The 18,336-nt window shown below is 42.8% G+C and overlaps 1 protein-coding gene across 2 annotated transcripts in view; it reads right to left on the bottom strand.

Annotated features, from left to right (window-relative positions):
* Nucleotides 1–6,205, bottom strand: part of LOC105898186 (mannosyl-oligosaccharide 1,2-alpha-mannosidase IA) — a 200,585-nt gene extending 194,380 nt beyond the window's left edge. For both annotated transcript variants that reach the window (XM_031577072.2, XM_012825204.3), the window contains exon 1: nucleotides 4,174–6,205. In XM_031577072.2, coding sequence (XP_031432932.1) covers nucleotides 4,174–4,737 — 564 coding nt within the window. In that variant the 5' untranslated portion in view covers nucleotides 4,738–6,205. The remainder of the gene's footprint in view (nucleotides 1–4,173) is intronic.
* Between the last annotated feature and the right edge of the window lie 12,131 nt (nucleotides 6,206–18,336).

The raw sequence follows: 18,336 nt of genomic DNA, 5'->3' as shown, positions 1-18,336 counted from the left end.
AGATGTAGGCAGCAGGAAGTACCCTTATAGTCTGGCTCTTATTACCAACACATGTTTCATTCTATCTCAGTTCAGCAGGAGTAAGACAAACAGAATTCATTCATCTATAGTCAATAATAACAAAGACTGACTATTTACGCTCTTTTGATGTTTCCGAGCACAAGCCAGCTGGGTTTATCGTCTGCATCAGAAGCTGAACTGAGTACAAAAAGGCCATTTCCTGGTATGAATTATCCCTCTAAGTACTCAATGAGGCAGGATGACAGAGCAGTGGCTGAAAGACCCACACTATCTGATGAATAAAACAGACTCCTCAAAAGACCCTTTTCCCTTGCATTCTGGGAACAGCCAACCTCCTCAAATCGGCAAAGAAAATCTGCCTCCGCTAGCCAGTCTGGGCTTCGCTAATAGCCGGCGCTTGAACATTTGGCCTTATTTGGAGGGTATTACGTCAGTACTTGGCTCTTCGTCTGTTACGTTGGGTCCCAGATGTTTGACGCAATCAACTGGCTGCATCTACACCGCGGTCCCCTTGGCAGGAGGGTCTCCAGGGACACGGCGAGTACAATGAGCCACCTCCGGCCACTGCCAGTGCCGTGAAACAGGAAAACAAGACTGCTTGCACCGCCACCGAGGTTACCCAGCTCCGCAGAGAGACACACACACACACATACACACACACATACACACACCCTCACCTCTTTTTTTTTTTGCTTTTTAGCAGACTCAGAGAAATTGCTATCATTGCCATTAAAGTGTGAACATGTCTGCTCTATACACATGGAGATAGAGCCACAAGTAGCAGTGGGTACAGAAGGTCACAGGATTCCAGAAACTGAATATGGCAATGGACTTCAGTCAGCAGAATTGACGCAGAGGCATCTCCAGTGACAGCTGACACTCATGATGAGACTCATCCAATAAGGGTTCGGCCTGTAGATAAAGTGCAAATAAGCACTGTATGCTTTGATGAAAACACTGTATACAATTGTATGTTAATGTGTTTAGAAAGTCATACATTTTCTGACAGTGAGTGAATACAAACACAAAAAAAGATGAATGCAGTCTAATACAGTTAGTATCAGCATTACACAGTCATTCATTCACTTTGAAATAGCTTTAAAGGGAAACATCTGGATTTTGAACCTCAATTTTTGAACCTTATTTTTCCATCTTTTTAGGTCCAAATTTTTACTAGGGACAAAAACGATCGAAATCAGTCCAGTATTGAGTTATAACTACAACCAGCAACCTCAAAACGTCTATACAATGCAATCCCATGGGTCAAGCATCTGCGTCAGTGTAAACTGCATGTTCTCACCACTGACAAGCTCATAGTGTTATTCGGTGTGCCTGACAACATGGAAAGGATCCCTTCAGTGATAGACATGTGTCTGTTTACTTCAGTAACTGTAAAGAAACTGTAGAAAATGTCTATTTCCACAGTCTCTGTAGTTTCAGTTTCTGTAAAAAAATAAGTGACTGTAGAAACAGACATTTTCAATAGTTTCTTTACACTGATTGAGATTAAGGTTCAGGTTCAAAAACCCCTTAGTTTCCCGTTAAGAGAGCCACAACTCCTTTTAAACCAAAAGCACTTCAAGCCTGGCTGAAATAGATGAGAACACTAAACATTCATCGGCTTGACAGAGGCATGGTTTAACATCTCTTTTCTTTTCTTTTCTTTGCTTTTCCTTCAGGCTTGGCCCAAACCCAAGTGAGAGGTGATATCCCAAATGTACGTCCACAGAGAACCATAAACAGGCCTCCTCTTCTCATCCACTGTGCGTTTTACCACTGGACATTTTACGTGGGAACAGAAACGCAACCTGTTCTGTTGGTCTGCGTCCATGTTTCGTTGCTGATGCTTCGGATCAGAAAAAGAACTGTGTGCAGTTGCTAAGCCATGGCACGGAGGTGTGCTCTTCATCATGTGAATGAGGAGGAAGGCTCGGAGAGAGAACACATTTCACCTCATCTCCCCCCATGGATCTGTTGTCTTGTTTCGGTACTATGTCGCATCTCATTCATTTGAATAGGAAATGAAACAATGCGCCGCCTGTGAAGTGGTGCCAGATCTAAAATTTACATTTATATGACTACCAGCCTTACTGGAGAACAGTCAGAACAAAAACCGGTCACTTCTCAAATCTAGCCTGGGAAACCTGCAGTGAGACAAGTTTCATTAACAAATACAAGTAACTGTCATCTGAAATCCAGCTATGGCCATTGGCCATATCACTGCAGTCATACAGTTGGCAGAGATGATGAAACTGGATGTTTTATCACTCACATAGATAACCCAGGCCAAGAAGATCACAATCACAATAAATTAGACTGAAAATTGAATTAGCCTTAATTATATTAACATGATAAAATCATGATTTTCACTGTTCTCATAGTAAAAAAAACCTTCTACAATCGTTTTACAGATTGAGGTCACTGTCATTCTAATTTCTACATTATGAAATTGTAATTGAGAAATAATGTTTCGTTTGTGGAGGCTTACACATGGTCAATCATCACATACTAATTATGCAATAAAATAATATTAATATTGTTTCTTGAATTATTTGTCATTGGACTTTCTATTTCTATTATTGCCTTCATTGTTTTCATTAATTCATCTGTTAAATAATGTCTTTTGTAAGGTTGTATAATGTTTTATAATGCGCTTTGGACAAAAGTGTCTGCTAAATACTATAACCATAACCACAACCATAAAATATGATTGTTTGAGTCATAGACTGGCAGTGTGAATGGCAAGCACTTCTAAAAGGACATTGTCCCGACATCTTGGCACATGGAGAAAGGAGCACCTTTGGCCAAACCATTTTCTGTGTACCACACTAAGGCAAATATGCACTGATGGCCGTGTGTGATAGTCCCACTGACAGCATTGATTAGTTCTGTCCTGTCAAAGCAGAAATGATGGTGCAAGGTGGTTTTGTGAGCGAGTCCCTTGGCTTCAAGCTTCAATTTAAAACTCCCCATCCAGTTTGCTTTCCCCTCTGTGATGAAGAAAATTCGTTTGGAAAATCCCAAGAGGAAGTACCCAGAAAAAATGTAAATTTTCAAAACCATGTTGTCAACCTCCAACTGAACTGTCCACAAGCAAAACATCCAAGTAAAGAAGTAAACACAGCGCACAGAGAGCACTTTACATTAGTCCAACTAATCCGACATTCAGTCATTAATTTCAGTACAGAGAGCTACATTTCTACACTGGCTTGAATTGTATTAAACTGACACTAAGTGACTTGGGCCAACCTCCTTCCCCAGCATCACAGATAGAACACATAGGGGGAATATTTTACTTTTCCTCACAACCCACAAGAAGGTGACATCTGTGTTGATCTAACGAGAGCTGACAGTTGGCTTGTTAGGATCCTATTTCTGCTGTCAGCGAGCAGGGTGCTCTGACTAGCTGCGATTCTCATCCACTTGACTGAGCCCTGATTCCCTTCCCGTACCAGCCATAGGTTTTCCACGATAACCCCGAGAGGTGCTTCAGCGGCTCCCGAGAAGTTAAGTATGACAATGCAATGGAGGTTCTCAGTGATTGTGTTTGAGTGTGTGTGTGTGTGTGTGTGTGTGTGTGTGTGTGTGTGTGTGTGTGTGTGTGTGCGTGTGCGTGTGCGTGTGTGTGTGTGTGTGTGTACAGTGAAGTCTGTAACAGCCCTGACAGAAAAAAGGCCAGTGGACCTGTCGACTCACTGGGAGCAGAGCTAGCCTTTTGCGCACTGGTCACCGTTTTGCCACTTGCTTTCACTTTTTCGTATCGCTTTCAAGTCATTTTTTTTTCCTTTACTCGGTTATACTTATTCAGTCATTTTCACCAACCCTGAACATTTTTACTTAATTTTTCACCTCCAGAAACTTCTAGCACCATGAACTTCTACTGTTTAGCGGATCATGTTTTAAATAGACTATGCCAATGATGAGTTAGAAATTCCAGGAATTGCTAACATTTTATATTATTTTCTTAATATCCACGCCTAGTTACACTAAAGATGATGGTGGTCAGTGGGGTGCTATCTGGGAGATGTTACAGAGGGAATGTGATCACTAGAGTGTCACTAGTAAATGCTTAACATTCTGTCATCTCTTTACTCAGACCTGTCACAAGTTTACAGTACACTACATCATTAATTTGTTGAAAAGGCTCCTTACCTCTTTGACTTTTTCCCGACGCTGTAGGGTTTGCGGATCAGCTGGCTTGCCATTATCACTTCCTAGGGGCGCTTTGAGTAGACACCGTTTGAATTTCTCAAAGTCAAAGTTATCCTTGTTTTGACCGTTCTGAGTTGACGTGGTCACTCTATCTCCCCTGGTTACAGATTCCCGAGCCTTGCCGCCTGGTTCTGGCTTTGTCCTAGGTGGGTTGGATTCCTCTGGCGGTTTATTTCCTACGGATCTCTCCACGGTACGTGCCTCGTGAGTAACAGACTGCTTACGGCTCAGTATTTTGAGTTTCGTAGTGCTGTCACCCTTTGCCGTTTGCTCCCGCATATTTTTGGAATGCTCCCTGACATCATTTTCTGAGCCCACTGTCACCGCTTGGTTGTCTGACTTGGGTAGGAAAATCCGCTTCAGACGGACGGAATCGGGTAAGAAGAATAGGGCCCCGAAGCACAGAGTTACCAACCCCGACAGAAAGAGAAGAAACACGAATTTCTGAGAAAGGCGAAGACCCATGCCCGATGCCGACACACCGGGTAACTTTCGGAACACCATTTAAAATCCGTAAAATCCCTTAAGCTGACAGACTTTGGAAAAAATGGGTGATGACAATATCAAACCCTCCACGAAACAAAGAATCTTCTTGCAATCATTAAAAGTTTATGCGAGGCTGTGGACACTCTACCTCGCGTTAGTCCTCTGTCACGTAGAAAGAGCACTGACAGGACCCTTATGGTGATCAATTGAATTTACATGGGCAAGGGTTACGTCAACAATTTTGCAAGCATGTGTGCCAGTAGTTGCATCTCAAATGATGTCACACTCAAACTGTCACAGTTGGCTAATTTGGACAGGAAATGTGTACTGCCTCCTCTGAAGAATACACCTATAGGCTTCCAAACATATCAATATTGCATCCTGGGTCGGTCAGTGTTTCCAGTATAACAAGATCTTTCATTCACTGCCCGAGGAGACTTTTACGATAACGTTTCGGCATTCAAGTTACCAGTAGTCTATGCCTGAATTAATATAGAATCACACATCTTCAGAACAATTCGGGAACCATAGTCAGATATACAATTATGTCTTTGGGGAAGCTTAATGGTATCTTGAATCCAGCTATTATGACATTCCTCTGTCACACAAACGGAGTAAAGTTTATTCCCACTTCTTTGTGAGCAGACAACGAAATTGCTTCAAAGACAACACGGTTGAGCTGTGGCAAAACTGCAACATCACAATCGGCAGCTTCGTCCTCTGTCCCCTTCATATAGGCTTTAAGCAGACGGAGTTAATAGTGATCTATCTTCTGTAGGGAACACACTTAAATAAAACATCAGGGTTATTATCGCACGAGAGACAGATGACAGCAACGCGCATTTCGAACAATCCAAGTCAATTCGTGTAAACTACGGTCCGGTTTTTCTTCCCGATGTGAATACAACATACCAAAAAACTCAGCCAGCGGAATTGAAGTTCATGATCGGTGAATGTATCATGTCGTTCAGAATCCCCAATATTGCATCGCCAGAATATAAGATTATTTTTCAGGTTCGGAGTAATGAAATCCCGACATACGCGGTGTATGCCTGCTGCTGTCTGCCCTATCGTGCGCGCCCCTCTGTCTGTGCTCTCTCGGCAGCAGCGTTTGAGGAAAAAAATATCGCAATCGGTGAAAGGAATGCTGTTGAGAAAAATCAAATGGGCTGGTCTGAGTCTTGATGGATCCCTCGAGCAGCTTATCAAAAATACCGTTCAACGTTATACGATCCCATGCACCAAAAGGACGTGGAAAGCCCCCCGTCAGTTGAACGCCGATTTCTGGGCGGTCTGCTGAGCTTCTGCAAACGTGTTTGATGATCACAAGTACGGGGGGAGTGGGTCTCTTCGATGAAATACAGCCGCGCCAGATTATCTCGGTAAATGTGTATCGATGCATCCATCGTGTGGCGTGTCAGGGTACATCTTTCAGGTCCGAGGGAGAAATCTCTGTACCATGCGCAATGTTACAGCCACGAGACGGGTTGATAGGGGAGATAATATGACGAATGCGGTAAAAGTGCTCCCACGCCGTCACGCTTAAGTAAACGAAAGCCTCAAATGGACAAAATTCAACCTCCAATGTGTGTGCAACTCTTTAACCAATGATAATCTACGTACAATCTATTCTGTGTTTTGGTACAGTTGTGCGGTGGTAGTAGGCTTGGAATATGTTTGGGGATGCAGTTTCAGATTGACCTTGGTCTAACGGGACTACATATTACGAAACGGGCAGGCAGCTCTAATGTTTTCCAATCATCACATTAATTAAAGATGAGTAGCCTAATGTTCATTTTGAGGTCTGACTGCACACCAATAATAGAAACAGGAAGTATCATAGCTGCAAGCAGTTCTGAATGATAATCCTGATCTTAAATAATTTCCCCAAAATTTGGTTAGTCGTGTGATAACCCGATAACAGAATTATACCCTCATTTAATTTTTATTTCTCAAGACCTCCTGGCAGGCCAAAACTTGAGATCCATGGGTCAACATAGGAAAGCGTCCCTGGAACAAGGCAGGTAGTATTGTTTTTTAAATGTAGTCTATAAACGTTTATTTTATTTCAGTTTATTTTTTACATCATATCATTTATCATTATTTACTTTTTCTAACAATGTCCCTACTGGCTTGGTAGTTTCATACAGCACAAAATCTAGACCCCAGTTTCTCAGTTTATGGGCAGACTACCAGCCTGGACTCACTAGGCTGAGGCCAAGCCTACAGCTTTTATAAATTATCGAGAGAGGATTAAGGTCGAATCATTCATTGTGATTGAACAATTAGGGGAGATTATACTATGTAAATGTTTGACTTCACCGATCTCTTAAAATAATGTGGGCTGGCAGGCAACACTCCCTGTGCCATGCATTTTGTGGTAGGTTTAGTATACTGGATATTTCCCTTCTTCTCCAAACATATGACGCCTGGATTTCCACAAGTGTCAAGAAAAATGACATTGCCATACTTACCAAAAAACCCTCTGCTGTCGATCCATGAGTTAGATATTTAGAGAAATGAATGTGATAGGCTAACCCTTGTCGTTGTCTGTAAGTAATCAAAGTCATAAAACCATTTTATTAATATTGTTGGTAATAATTTGGTGAGGAAGCTTGGGATATAGCAAGCTCTTTGTGTGTGTGTGTGTGTGTGAGTGTGTGTGTGTGTGTGTGTGTGTGTGTGTGTGTGTGTGTGTGTGTGTGTGTGTGTGTGTGTGTGTGTGTGTGTGTGTGTGTGTGTGTGTGTGTGTGTGTGTGTGAAAACGTGAGCTAAAAGCGTGTTATTTGCTCTTCAGTTCATATTGACAGGGATGAAGGAAAGGGCCAGATTTAGTGGCCATTCTGTGAAACAAAGTGAGATGAATGGTACTAATTAATCTGGCTCCGAACATTAGCCAAAGATCCTGGCACAGCATAAAAATCGAGTTTAAGAGGGGAGAGTCAGGAAGAGAGAGAGGCTTGCACAGCAGAAAACCCCTTCTCCTCTCTCTCTCTTTCGTTCTTTCTTTCTTTCTCTCCGTCTCGTTCCCTCCTTTTTCTTTCCACGCAAATGTCAGCATTGTTCCAAAACTTGGCCAATGAAAGGGAAGAGTAAAAGTGCTTCCCTCACAGAATGTTGTTTTTTTTTTACGAGAGTTAGAGGGAAGTTCGGGTTAATAGAAAAGTCAGCATCCTTGCATGCACTCTTATCCTGTTTTTGAGTTTGCTACATTCCTGTTTCACAATCGACACCGTCCGCTTAAATGTGCTTACCATGCTGACAGTGTCACAGGGTCAGTGAACTGGTTTTAGTGGATATTCTGCCCCCTATTGGCAACATGGTTAAATACTGAAAAAAAAACCTGTGTGGTCTTACCACACTCTACATGTATAATGACACCCCTCTGATCACTTTCAAGTATTACCACCATAGACCATGTAATCTAAACACGTTTGTCTTATTACACGTTATTTATTTTATGTTTTACATTTAGGAAAGGGGTTACAAAAGTACCTCTCAATTTCAACTTTCAATTTTTTTTCTTTTTTTTCACGGTCCTTACTAATCTTTTTATTCTATAAAATATGCAGAATAACATGATACTGGACATTCTTTTATGCTCGTAGCCCGAGGAACATGTAATAATACAGCAATAACGTAATCATACAGTGTATGTCTGTATTAAATGCGGTGCATGAATAAGTTAATGTTGATGTCAGATACAGCCTTTTTTCAGTAAGCATCACTGAAACATGCACCAGGACGAACGTCCCTGGAGGGCGTACGAGAACATAAATTGATGTACATAATCATTATCTCAATGGAATGTAATACATTTAAATAGACCAGAGAGTGTGCTTCAGTGATAAGCTGTTATTTCAGTAATTCACATCCCGTTTGTCTTCCACAATTCACTGTCAGGCCACGTTCTGCTACCGCTGTAATTAACCCACGCGAGGGGTATCAGCTCATAGACAGAAGGCATAAAAGATGAAGTGTACATTTGTTTTCCTCACACACGCCGAGTGTATCTCAGCACAGGGTTTCCTGTCAGAGCGTGACAGTTCACTCACCCATAAGGATGTGGACAGCCATAACAGTGTGCAGTAGCTGGAGGAGAGGAGAGGGGAGGAGAGGGGAGTGCTTAGTGGTTTAGATCTGCACATATGTTTTCACACCACATCAAACTGCACCTTTGTGCACCTCCTAACTCAGCATACTTTGGAGAAGGGCAAAGGGGGGGTCACTACTTAGGTGCATAGATCCTGGCAGAGGAGGAGGCTACAGCAAGAGTAGGGTGATTTAGTAGTTTACTTGCATTTTTTATTCTTTTTTTCTGTCCTCTGTTGAGCGTCATCTGACCTCCACCGGTGAACTTGTGATTGTGTATCACAGATAAGTCAGCACTGCGGGTAAATGCCTAACACACCGTTCCGTGGGCATTAGCAATGCAAAGTGCTGTTTCATAGGCTGCATTATGTAATTATGAATTCCAGGTTATTCACTCTGCTGATAGAGCAGTGAGAAGATTCAAAAGTGGAGTACACCCTCAAGGCATAAGACTAATACAAACAGCATGCTCAGGGCGTTGCAAGGGGATTTTTCTTTCTGGTTAAGTAAAAATGCATTTGTTTAATAAATACATAATGTTATAAGTTCCAGAACATCAACCGTCACACACCAAGTACGACGTTCCTGTCAACCTTATTTCTGAACCTCGATGAACTTTCCCCAACTTTAACCCATTCCTCACCACAGCCATACCCCAACATAAGACCAAACCATAACCTCCACCTTGCCCTAATGCTGACTCTATTTGTACTACAAGTATGGACAACAAAAACCGCATATTGAAATAAACACGTACCCATTGTTGACACAACTACCTTTGAAAGTAATGTACCCCTATGCTGTTGTCATACTGTAGACGATGATCAGCGGCATTGATTTCCTCCTCACACACGTCATGATTCACACACCTCGTCTTCCTCGTCAAACACCCAGCAAATGAAGACACGATGAGCTACATCAATCACTGACATGTATTAGACAGTGAGCTGCTTGCATCTGTAATGATAGACAGCAGGTTAGTATTGCACGCAGTAAATCTCCCACCCTTCTACCTCACATGGACACACTGTTCACAACACAAGACTGGTAACCATGTCTTTTAACTTGGCGGGTCAGTGTGCATTTCTCATACCAGAGGCCCTAGGTTTGACTGTACACTTCCACATCTTATCAATGTAATGTATATTAAATGAATGTCATGATGTATATATAAATGTAAATTAAATCATTTCCTGAAGTTTCTTTTGTTTAGAGTTGTCCTATATGAAAGATAAGAAGGGAAAACAAGTGGCCTCTTTGTGTCATACACTGCCCACTGCATCCCACACAATCACACGTACAATAGCTAACCAAGGTAAGACCAAGTCAAGACTTAACATGAAGCCAGGCGTGTGGTGTTTCCTCAACACTTTAAGCTGAAGCATTACACAGATTCACAATCCATACTGTAGGTCCACTCTTGACTTGCTCTGGGCGTGCCATGGAAATAGGCTTGTGTGAATTTCCTTTGACATTTCACTGTATATCAAGGGACATACTGATCACTTGAGTATACACAGCTTCGGCTTTGAATTGGGTGTTAACACTGGGATTAATATGAATGCGATGAGGTTCATGTGTGAACGTGTGCACCAGAGGAACCACAGAGGTCAATCTAGCCACGATTTTAATGTTTCACTCGAGTGAATGCTGAGGCACAGTAATAATCCTTGCTTCCACATCTCCTACTACAGCTATAAGAGCATTAACTGCATGGGAAGGTTTCAGTAGAGATGATAATATATCACATTTCCAGACATTCCAATCTTTACTGCACAGCCACCAAGCTTTACGTTTCATTGGAAAACCTAAGCAGGGTGGGACTGCAGAGCGAGCTCACTGCATTGCTCCAGTGAAGACCAGCGTTGGATCCTTTTTCAGACTCGGCTTCTATCTATGTATGAAGAATACCAGCTCTGTGGTTCACCAAACACTCACACAAGTATTCACAGAGTCATCATCAAAACAACAACAAACATCAACAAAACACTTTGTGTTGGTTTCCCTCTATCCCAAATATAGTGTTTTAATGTCATGTTTACCTGATGTCTGAGTTCAGCTCTTTTCCCTGGAGACTCATTTGTTTGCTTGTTTGGATTTGATTCGACCGTCAAGGACGTGTTTCAGTTGAAGGCTGCTGTAGGTGCTTCTCTATCCTGGACATAAAAAAGGTATATTGTCTGTTCTAATGTTTTGTTGCATTTTCAAGAACTATTATCCCAAGTGCAAAGGGCTAAATGAGCTGGGTTAGATAAATAGACGGGGTGTATTACGGAAGATGCCATTAGGCAGATGGGGTTTGATTGGAGTGAGCATTTTCTCCCTTTCAACTGTGACTGTTTGCAGTCTGAGCAGATATTTTTACACAAACAATAACTCAGTAATGTAGATGAACGCAATAAAGCGCAGACTATGAAATGCATCAGAATCAATCAATATTTTTGCATTTGAAAAAACGTGATCATAAAGGTATTTCACATAGCAACAGAGAAGAAATCCCTTTTGTATTTGAAATGTTGTCTCTTCTGCTTATGCAGAAATGTTCCCTGCTTACCCTGACACATCATTTCCCCAAAACCTGTGCCTGGCCTAGCAGAAAAGCAGTGCGTTTGTGCAATGCCTGCTGCTTTGTTTAATACACCCCCTGTCAGAATTTAAATCGCTGTCTCAAGATTTGATTCACTTTTCCTGAAAAGAAAAAAAATGGAAGGCTGTCTACAAGCAGCACACATGAATAATATCAGTTATCAAGCAATACCTTGACACCCTACTGCACATAACAACAGCTGGATCTGCAACTCAATAAAACAATTTCTTTGCACAGATAAAAACAAATGCTTTCCTTAGGGTAAGCTTCTATTCAGTAGAAACATCAGCATCAGGACCTGTTTATACGTACAGTATTGTAATGATAGAGCAACCCGAAGGCTTGTCTTTGGTGTTTTGCCGTTTATTAACCACACAGCACTCAGGACTGACGCAGGATGGCAGGATGGCAGGGATCGTATACACAGACACAACACACAGGGCAAAAGACGCTAATATGCAAAGAAAACTATACCACGGCATGACACATAACACACAGACTAAATGGCAACAGAATTTCGCAGAACACTAACACGGGCACATTCTAAACTCAAAAATGAATCACAGAAGTAACATTGATTTGACACAGACTCACAGGGACTACATTACATCACACACAGCCACAAAAGCACAACACACTGACACGCTACACAGCCCCCGCCAAGCCGGCCAATTGTCCAGAGTGACCCAGGCTTGCAAACACAAAGTCTCTCAAGCGCTGGGTAAGTTGTTGTTTACGCTGAAACCTCATAACTCAGACCCTCCAGGAAGTTGCGATGTCACATCACCGCAACTTTCCCGCAAATTTGACAAATCATTGTCGTCTCCCACAACTTTCTCCCTTCCGCTACACCAAGGGCGGAAATTCTGCCCTGTGGACACGGTGCAGAGACTAGCAGAGTTCTAATCCATTGTAAACAATGAGAATGGCTACACCAGACATGGAAATTGAACACAGCCCATGTCCACACTGAAGATTCCGAAATAGATCTGGCTTCAAATTTTTATAATTTTCCGCAAGGTGTGCGTGGCCCCTTTTTACATAGAGTCTGGTAATAGATCTATGAAATGTAATGAACATTATTTATTTTGCTGTGAATAATGAAGGAAGCAATAAATCCGATTATTTCCCAAACCCTCGAGAGCTGTTGCCATGGAGATTTAACATTACTTTCGGATTGAAGATAAGGTAGCAGCTAGTGTAGAAGAATGGATTACTTGAAATTGGACGACTTTAAATTAATATACTGTATGTAATTGAACAACATAAACACCTGTACGGATAAAATAAATCAACAAGGATAGCAAAACAGATTGATAAACATAGAATGAGAACGGCAGAAACGCAGGCAGGACGTCAGGTGACGAAACAGATCACAGTTTTCGTTTTATGTGAAGGCTGAGATATTCATAACATTTTATTCAGTCTTACTTGTGGTCCTTTTGTAATACCAACAGGTGCACTTCGTTGTGGATAAGTAAATCCTATGTACTGTTCCCCCTACGTGTTTAGCATAACATAGCATAACTAGCTATGTTTCTAGATAACTGTCTAACAGTTGTTGCCATTCCCACGAGACGAACATTTGAATGATGTCAAAGTAAAAGTCCTTTACTATACTGTGTTCGTTTCCATAACAACAATTCAAGCAATATACATTTTCTGACCTAAATAAGCAGAGGGCAGAACAGCCTATTATGCTACATTTTTGTAGTCCTGGTAATCTTTAGTTTGGCATGTTGGTAAGGTTATTTAGAGGACCATTTCTCAATATTTTTATTTTTTTTAAAGAATGTTTCTTTATTAATTCTTTATTTTTCAACAAATAACTCAATTATAATTACAAAGAGGGAAATTCACAACTTTTATCGCAACTTTCACTTGCTCCCGCAATTTCTTCGCAACAAACACCTAAAAAACGCCGCAACTTTCACCGCAACTTGTTGGAAAATCCCCCGCAAAATCAGTAATTTTAGGCCGCAACTATCACAAAAAAGGCCCGCGAAATCCTGGGGGGACTGATAACTCATAACTCATACCTTATCTCTGAACAGTCCTCTCCGAACAGTCCTCTCCTCGGGAACGGATTTCATACGCCCGTTTCTGTTGACCCTCTGCCTCAGTCTGCTCATCCACCTCCCGCAGCTATTCATGTAGGTTATAGTAGTAATCCAGCCCATACTCACCCTTCACCTTTGGTTCTAGAGGAGGACTGAACACTAAGTCCACCAGGGTCCGCAGCTCACGTCCGCACATAAGAGCTGTGGGGAAGCATTTTGTTGACTCCTGGACTGCTGTACGGCACCGCCCATAGGACCAGGGGCAGAAGTAGGTCACTCTGAACCGGGTGCTGAATACAACTCTGGCCACTTAGTGAAGTAATCTATAGCCACAAGGACGTAGCAGTTCTCTTGGTTAGTGGTGGGAAAAGGACTCAGCACATCCACAGCCACACGCTCCATAGGCGCCCCCACCTGATCCTGCTGCAGTGGGGAGTGGGAGCGCCGGGTCGGCCCCTTTTTGGCTATGCAGGCACTGGTGGACGTAGACCTCCACGTCCTGTTGACAGCCTGGCCAGGAAAAGCAGGACCAAGCACCAAGCACCAAGCCCCATGTCAGTAGCACCCGGCTGGAGGCAGGGCCAGCCGCCTTATCAATTTGGCCATTTCTTCCAGCCATGCCGGCCTCTGGACAGCCACCTCGCTGTCTCCCACTGCACCAACCCTTGGGGATGTGTTTGTAGATGCTCTGTGCCATCTTCACCACCATCTCCCTCTCTGTCGCTTACCCTAAGGCTTCAAGCAGAATGCGTGGATGAGCTAGCTGAGTATGGATCTGCAGGTCAGTTGGGGAAAGCATTTTGATGAATTGGTCGTGGGCCAGCTCTGTGTGAACAGTGGAGGGCACGTGCGCGTACGTCTGGAAAAATGGAAAAGAACATACTTTGATGACTAATCTTTGTTTACATTTGTGCCAGAAGCTTTGACTCCTTCTCACAGTGATGTTGCAGTGTCAGTGCAGGTATGCTGGTCCTTCTCCTCGATCCGCTGCAGGCTCACTGGCTCGGTCCTGGTGTGGCTGTGCCGTGATCTCCGGATCGTGTTGAGGCACTGGGTCTGAGCTGTCGGCTGCTCCTTCACACTGCTCCCAGGGTGTGGTCACCATAGACATACCGGTATATAGACCTTTATATGTCTATGGTGGTCACGGCTAAGTCTAGCCCCGTTAGGGCTCTTGGAATATCACCTTTTGGCCACATCCCTCCCTGCTGCAGCTCGGTGATCTGGTCCTCAATGCCTCTTGGCGTGGTCGTCCTCTTCCCTTCCTCTGGTTGGCGCTCAATCCTACTTCTGACACCAATGTAATGATGGAGCAACTGGAAGGCTTGTCTTTGGTGTCTTGCCGTTTATTAACCACACAGCACTCCGGACTGATACAGAATGGGCAGGATGGCAGGGATCGTATACACAAACACAACACAGAGTCCAAGGGTAGACAAAGATGCTGATACGCAAAGAAAACTATACCACGGCATGACACATACCACACAGACTAAATGGAAACAGAATTACGCACGAACACTAACACGGCCACATTCTTAATTCAAACATTAATCACAGAAGTAACATTGACATGGGACACACGGAATCATGGGAACTACATTACACCATACGCACTCACAGAAGCATAACAACACTCTTGGATGCTGTAGTATGTACCAAATTATGGTGGGGAAATGTTTGCATAATATTCAGATTCTTGCCTTGGGACCTGGTGCAGCAGAGGTGTTGCGCTGCAGTTTATGGTTTGTGTGGAGGAGCCTGTGGGGGGGGGGGGGGGGGGGGGGGGCGAATAGCGGTTGTTACGACAGCCATTTGGAGTTCTCGCCTAGTGGATTCAGCCACAGGAGTAAACACAAGTTATAATCATAGACTCTGAAACACACACACAGAAACACACACACACACACACACACACCCACACACACAGGCACTCAGCCCAGAGCGTCTGACATTATTGGAAGAACATGAAAGGAAGAAACAAAGAAAGAAAGCAAAGTCAATATGCTGGCACTGTGGAGAGATGGGAAACTTCAGCAAGAAGGAAAGTCGTGAAGAGAGTGTATGTGTGCTGAGTGTATGTGTGGTTGGGTTGGGTTGGGCTGGGGAAGATTGCCAGATTGGTTTGAGATTGCCAGAATCCTGCAAGCAGAACCTAATAACAATAACTACCATGACAACAGAATAATGGCTTACAAAAGTGAACGTAGGGGGTAGTGGTCTCTTTGGCAATTTCCAACATGTCAGAATGCCTGTATGGACACGCGTGTAACCATGCGCACACACATTGGAAGACAAGTTGTCTGTAGTGATTGTGACTCACTAGTTGATAGACAACAACAAAAAATGTGTAGGACCTTTATCCAGGGCCAGACAGGGCTCAGCTCCTCTTGAATGTTTGTGCTAGAGTGATAGTGAAGTATGACTGATGAGATGCTTATTCGAGAGAGATGTGCCAAATTAACACAAGGGAGCATAACTAACACCCGGGGTCCACAGGAGGAGAACTTTCAAAACTTGATCCCCTTGGTAACAGTTCTTCTGGGGACTCTCAGACCCGAATAGAACAGGATCTTTCTAAGTCTATTTGCATAAATCCTTGATATTCCTCAAAGGACCTTCTCCTAAAAAAAAAATTCGTCTGAGGACATGATGTACTTTAGCCAATTAAGGACTTCAATTGATGTTTTCCCCACAAAAGTAAAGGTGTTTAGCTGCGGGAGAGGGTATTCAATTTTAGCTGGTGAGTGTTGCTCTGACTCTTCTCAGATATTTTTAATCAGCTAAAACATTCCAAACTTGTATTCTTTTTCATCCTGACCTCTAAGGGCCACAGGGGGGAAATAAACACAGAGAACCCCACTTTAAAATTTGGTCTAAATTATTAAAATGGATTATGTTTGTTTAGAGGACACCGCCGCATCACAAAACCATCAAGGGAGCGCAGACACAAGGTGCCTAAATGGACTGACCGCATTCATCTCACCTCAGCGGCACTTTTGTTTCTCCTCTGCTAACGCATAGGCAAACTGACAAGCCAATGAGTCACGGTACTTTATTAGGAATATGAATACATAACACGTCAGGAGAGCTAAATGTGCAGTCGTCTGGATCCAGTCTGCATATTCCACACTCCCTGCGCCAATTGGTCACGCCTGGAAACCGCTGTTCGAATTTTGGCAGGCCAAGTACACTGCCGACATATGAATATTAAGTACCAATATCAAAAATCAGCAAATATTGGGCTGACGGCTGACTAGTTGAATCAAGGAAGACATAATCAGGAAATAGTAAACACTGCCCCATATTTGTGCATAAAGCCAAAACATAGGTAGCTTTCCTCTTCATCCCCTTAACTTTATTTCGGTAGCAGACTTATGACACATATGATGCAATACTGCCCTCTATGGGAAATAATCACTACAGTCTGTAAGTTGAAGTGCGCAAGGCAAAATAAAAACACACAAACCAACAAAATAAAATAAAACAACGGATTTTTTTTACAAATTAAATCTTTAATTTTATATGTTCTCCATTTCTCTGAGACTGTACATTAGTTTCCAAAATACAGGATTGGAATGCTGAAGCTAGTTAGTCAACACAGTGCACACTTCATAGTGTTATTTTCACTTTGATACAGGTTGATGTACACCCTTTTATATGGGACTTTAATAACATCTCAGATATATTCATATTCATTTGTATATAAAATAAAAAAAATCTTTTGAATTTTTATTGCAGAATACAATGATGCACATCACAAGAATAATTTGCCATTAAAATCACAAAGATGAAAATAAGCAAATGCTGAAACCAAAGCCTCACTTCTCTGTGATCATAAGGATGGCCTGTGGACAGATAAAGGGGTGAAAGAGGCCGATTAAAGACGATAGAAAAAATGACAGCACACCACAGCACCTCCCTCCATCCCAGTGAAGCCTCAGACTATCCACCTGCTCCTCTATGTTTGAAAAATCCACACCGCAGTCTTCAGCTGCGTTGAACAGACGAGCCATGCTATATACGTTAGCACTATGCTATATAAAAGCCAAGTATTGCTACATTGCTTCATCTTGATGAGCCGTGTTTGGCTTAAAGGTACAGTTTCATCACTTTTTTTTCCATGGCTGTGTATTTAAAGTGCGTAGATTGCTTTCCACTGTGACAGGGGAGAGAGAGAGGCACATAGACAAAGCGACAGAGGGAGGGATTGAAAGTCTTTAGAGGGTTTCCACTGAGTAGCTGGATCTGATCTGAGCTGGACAGGAGCCAGAGCCGGGTCGGATGTGTCCAGACCCCGCTGCTCTCATGGTGGGAGGTGGTGGTGTGTGCTGTTCAAATGGCATTTAAAGGTGAACCTGATGATGTTCATTGCTGTCAATCACTCATAGTCGTGGTCATTCCTGGGAAGCTTAAACGGTGATGCATGAATGTTCGTTTCGGTTCACAGAGGTGTTCAAAGTGATAGGAGTGTTGATTATCCGTCATGTTCATTGCACACGCTAGCACCTTGAGCTCTGACAGAAGTGTTAAAAAGCCTACCGACGTGGGGTACATTCATGCATATTTGAGTGCTAATGATACAGGTTCTACTTGAAAAAGAAAGTTTGTCTGGGACAAGTGTAGCTGGCATTCAGATTACAGATTGGATTCAAAAACAGAAACAAAAATGAAAGCCCCCCCAAGCAACTTTTATCTACAGAGGAACTAATGTGGGCTCACATGAAACCCCTGTGCCGTACCGATAGCTTTCACTGGGGGATCACAATCACTCCACACTCCCAACGAGACTGCTGACGGCCAGTTTAAAAAGGCCTTTGAAATGTTTTCCCTTTTGAGAGTCCAATCCTGCGCTATCAAGCCAACAAATCAGAGAGA

Source organism: Clupea harengus, chromosome 11 (genome assembly GCF_900700415.2).
Source record: "Clupea harengus chromosome 11, Ch_v2.0.2, whole genome shotgun sequence".
Lineage (NCBI taxonomy): Eukaryota > Metazoa > Chordata > Actinopteri > Clupeiformes > Clupeidae > Clupea > Clupea harengus.
Note: the sequence above shows the minus strand (reverse complement) of the source record. Positions and strands in the feature narration are given on the sequence as shown.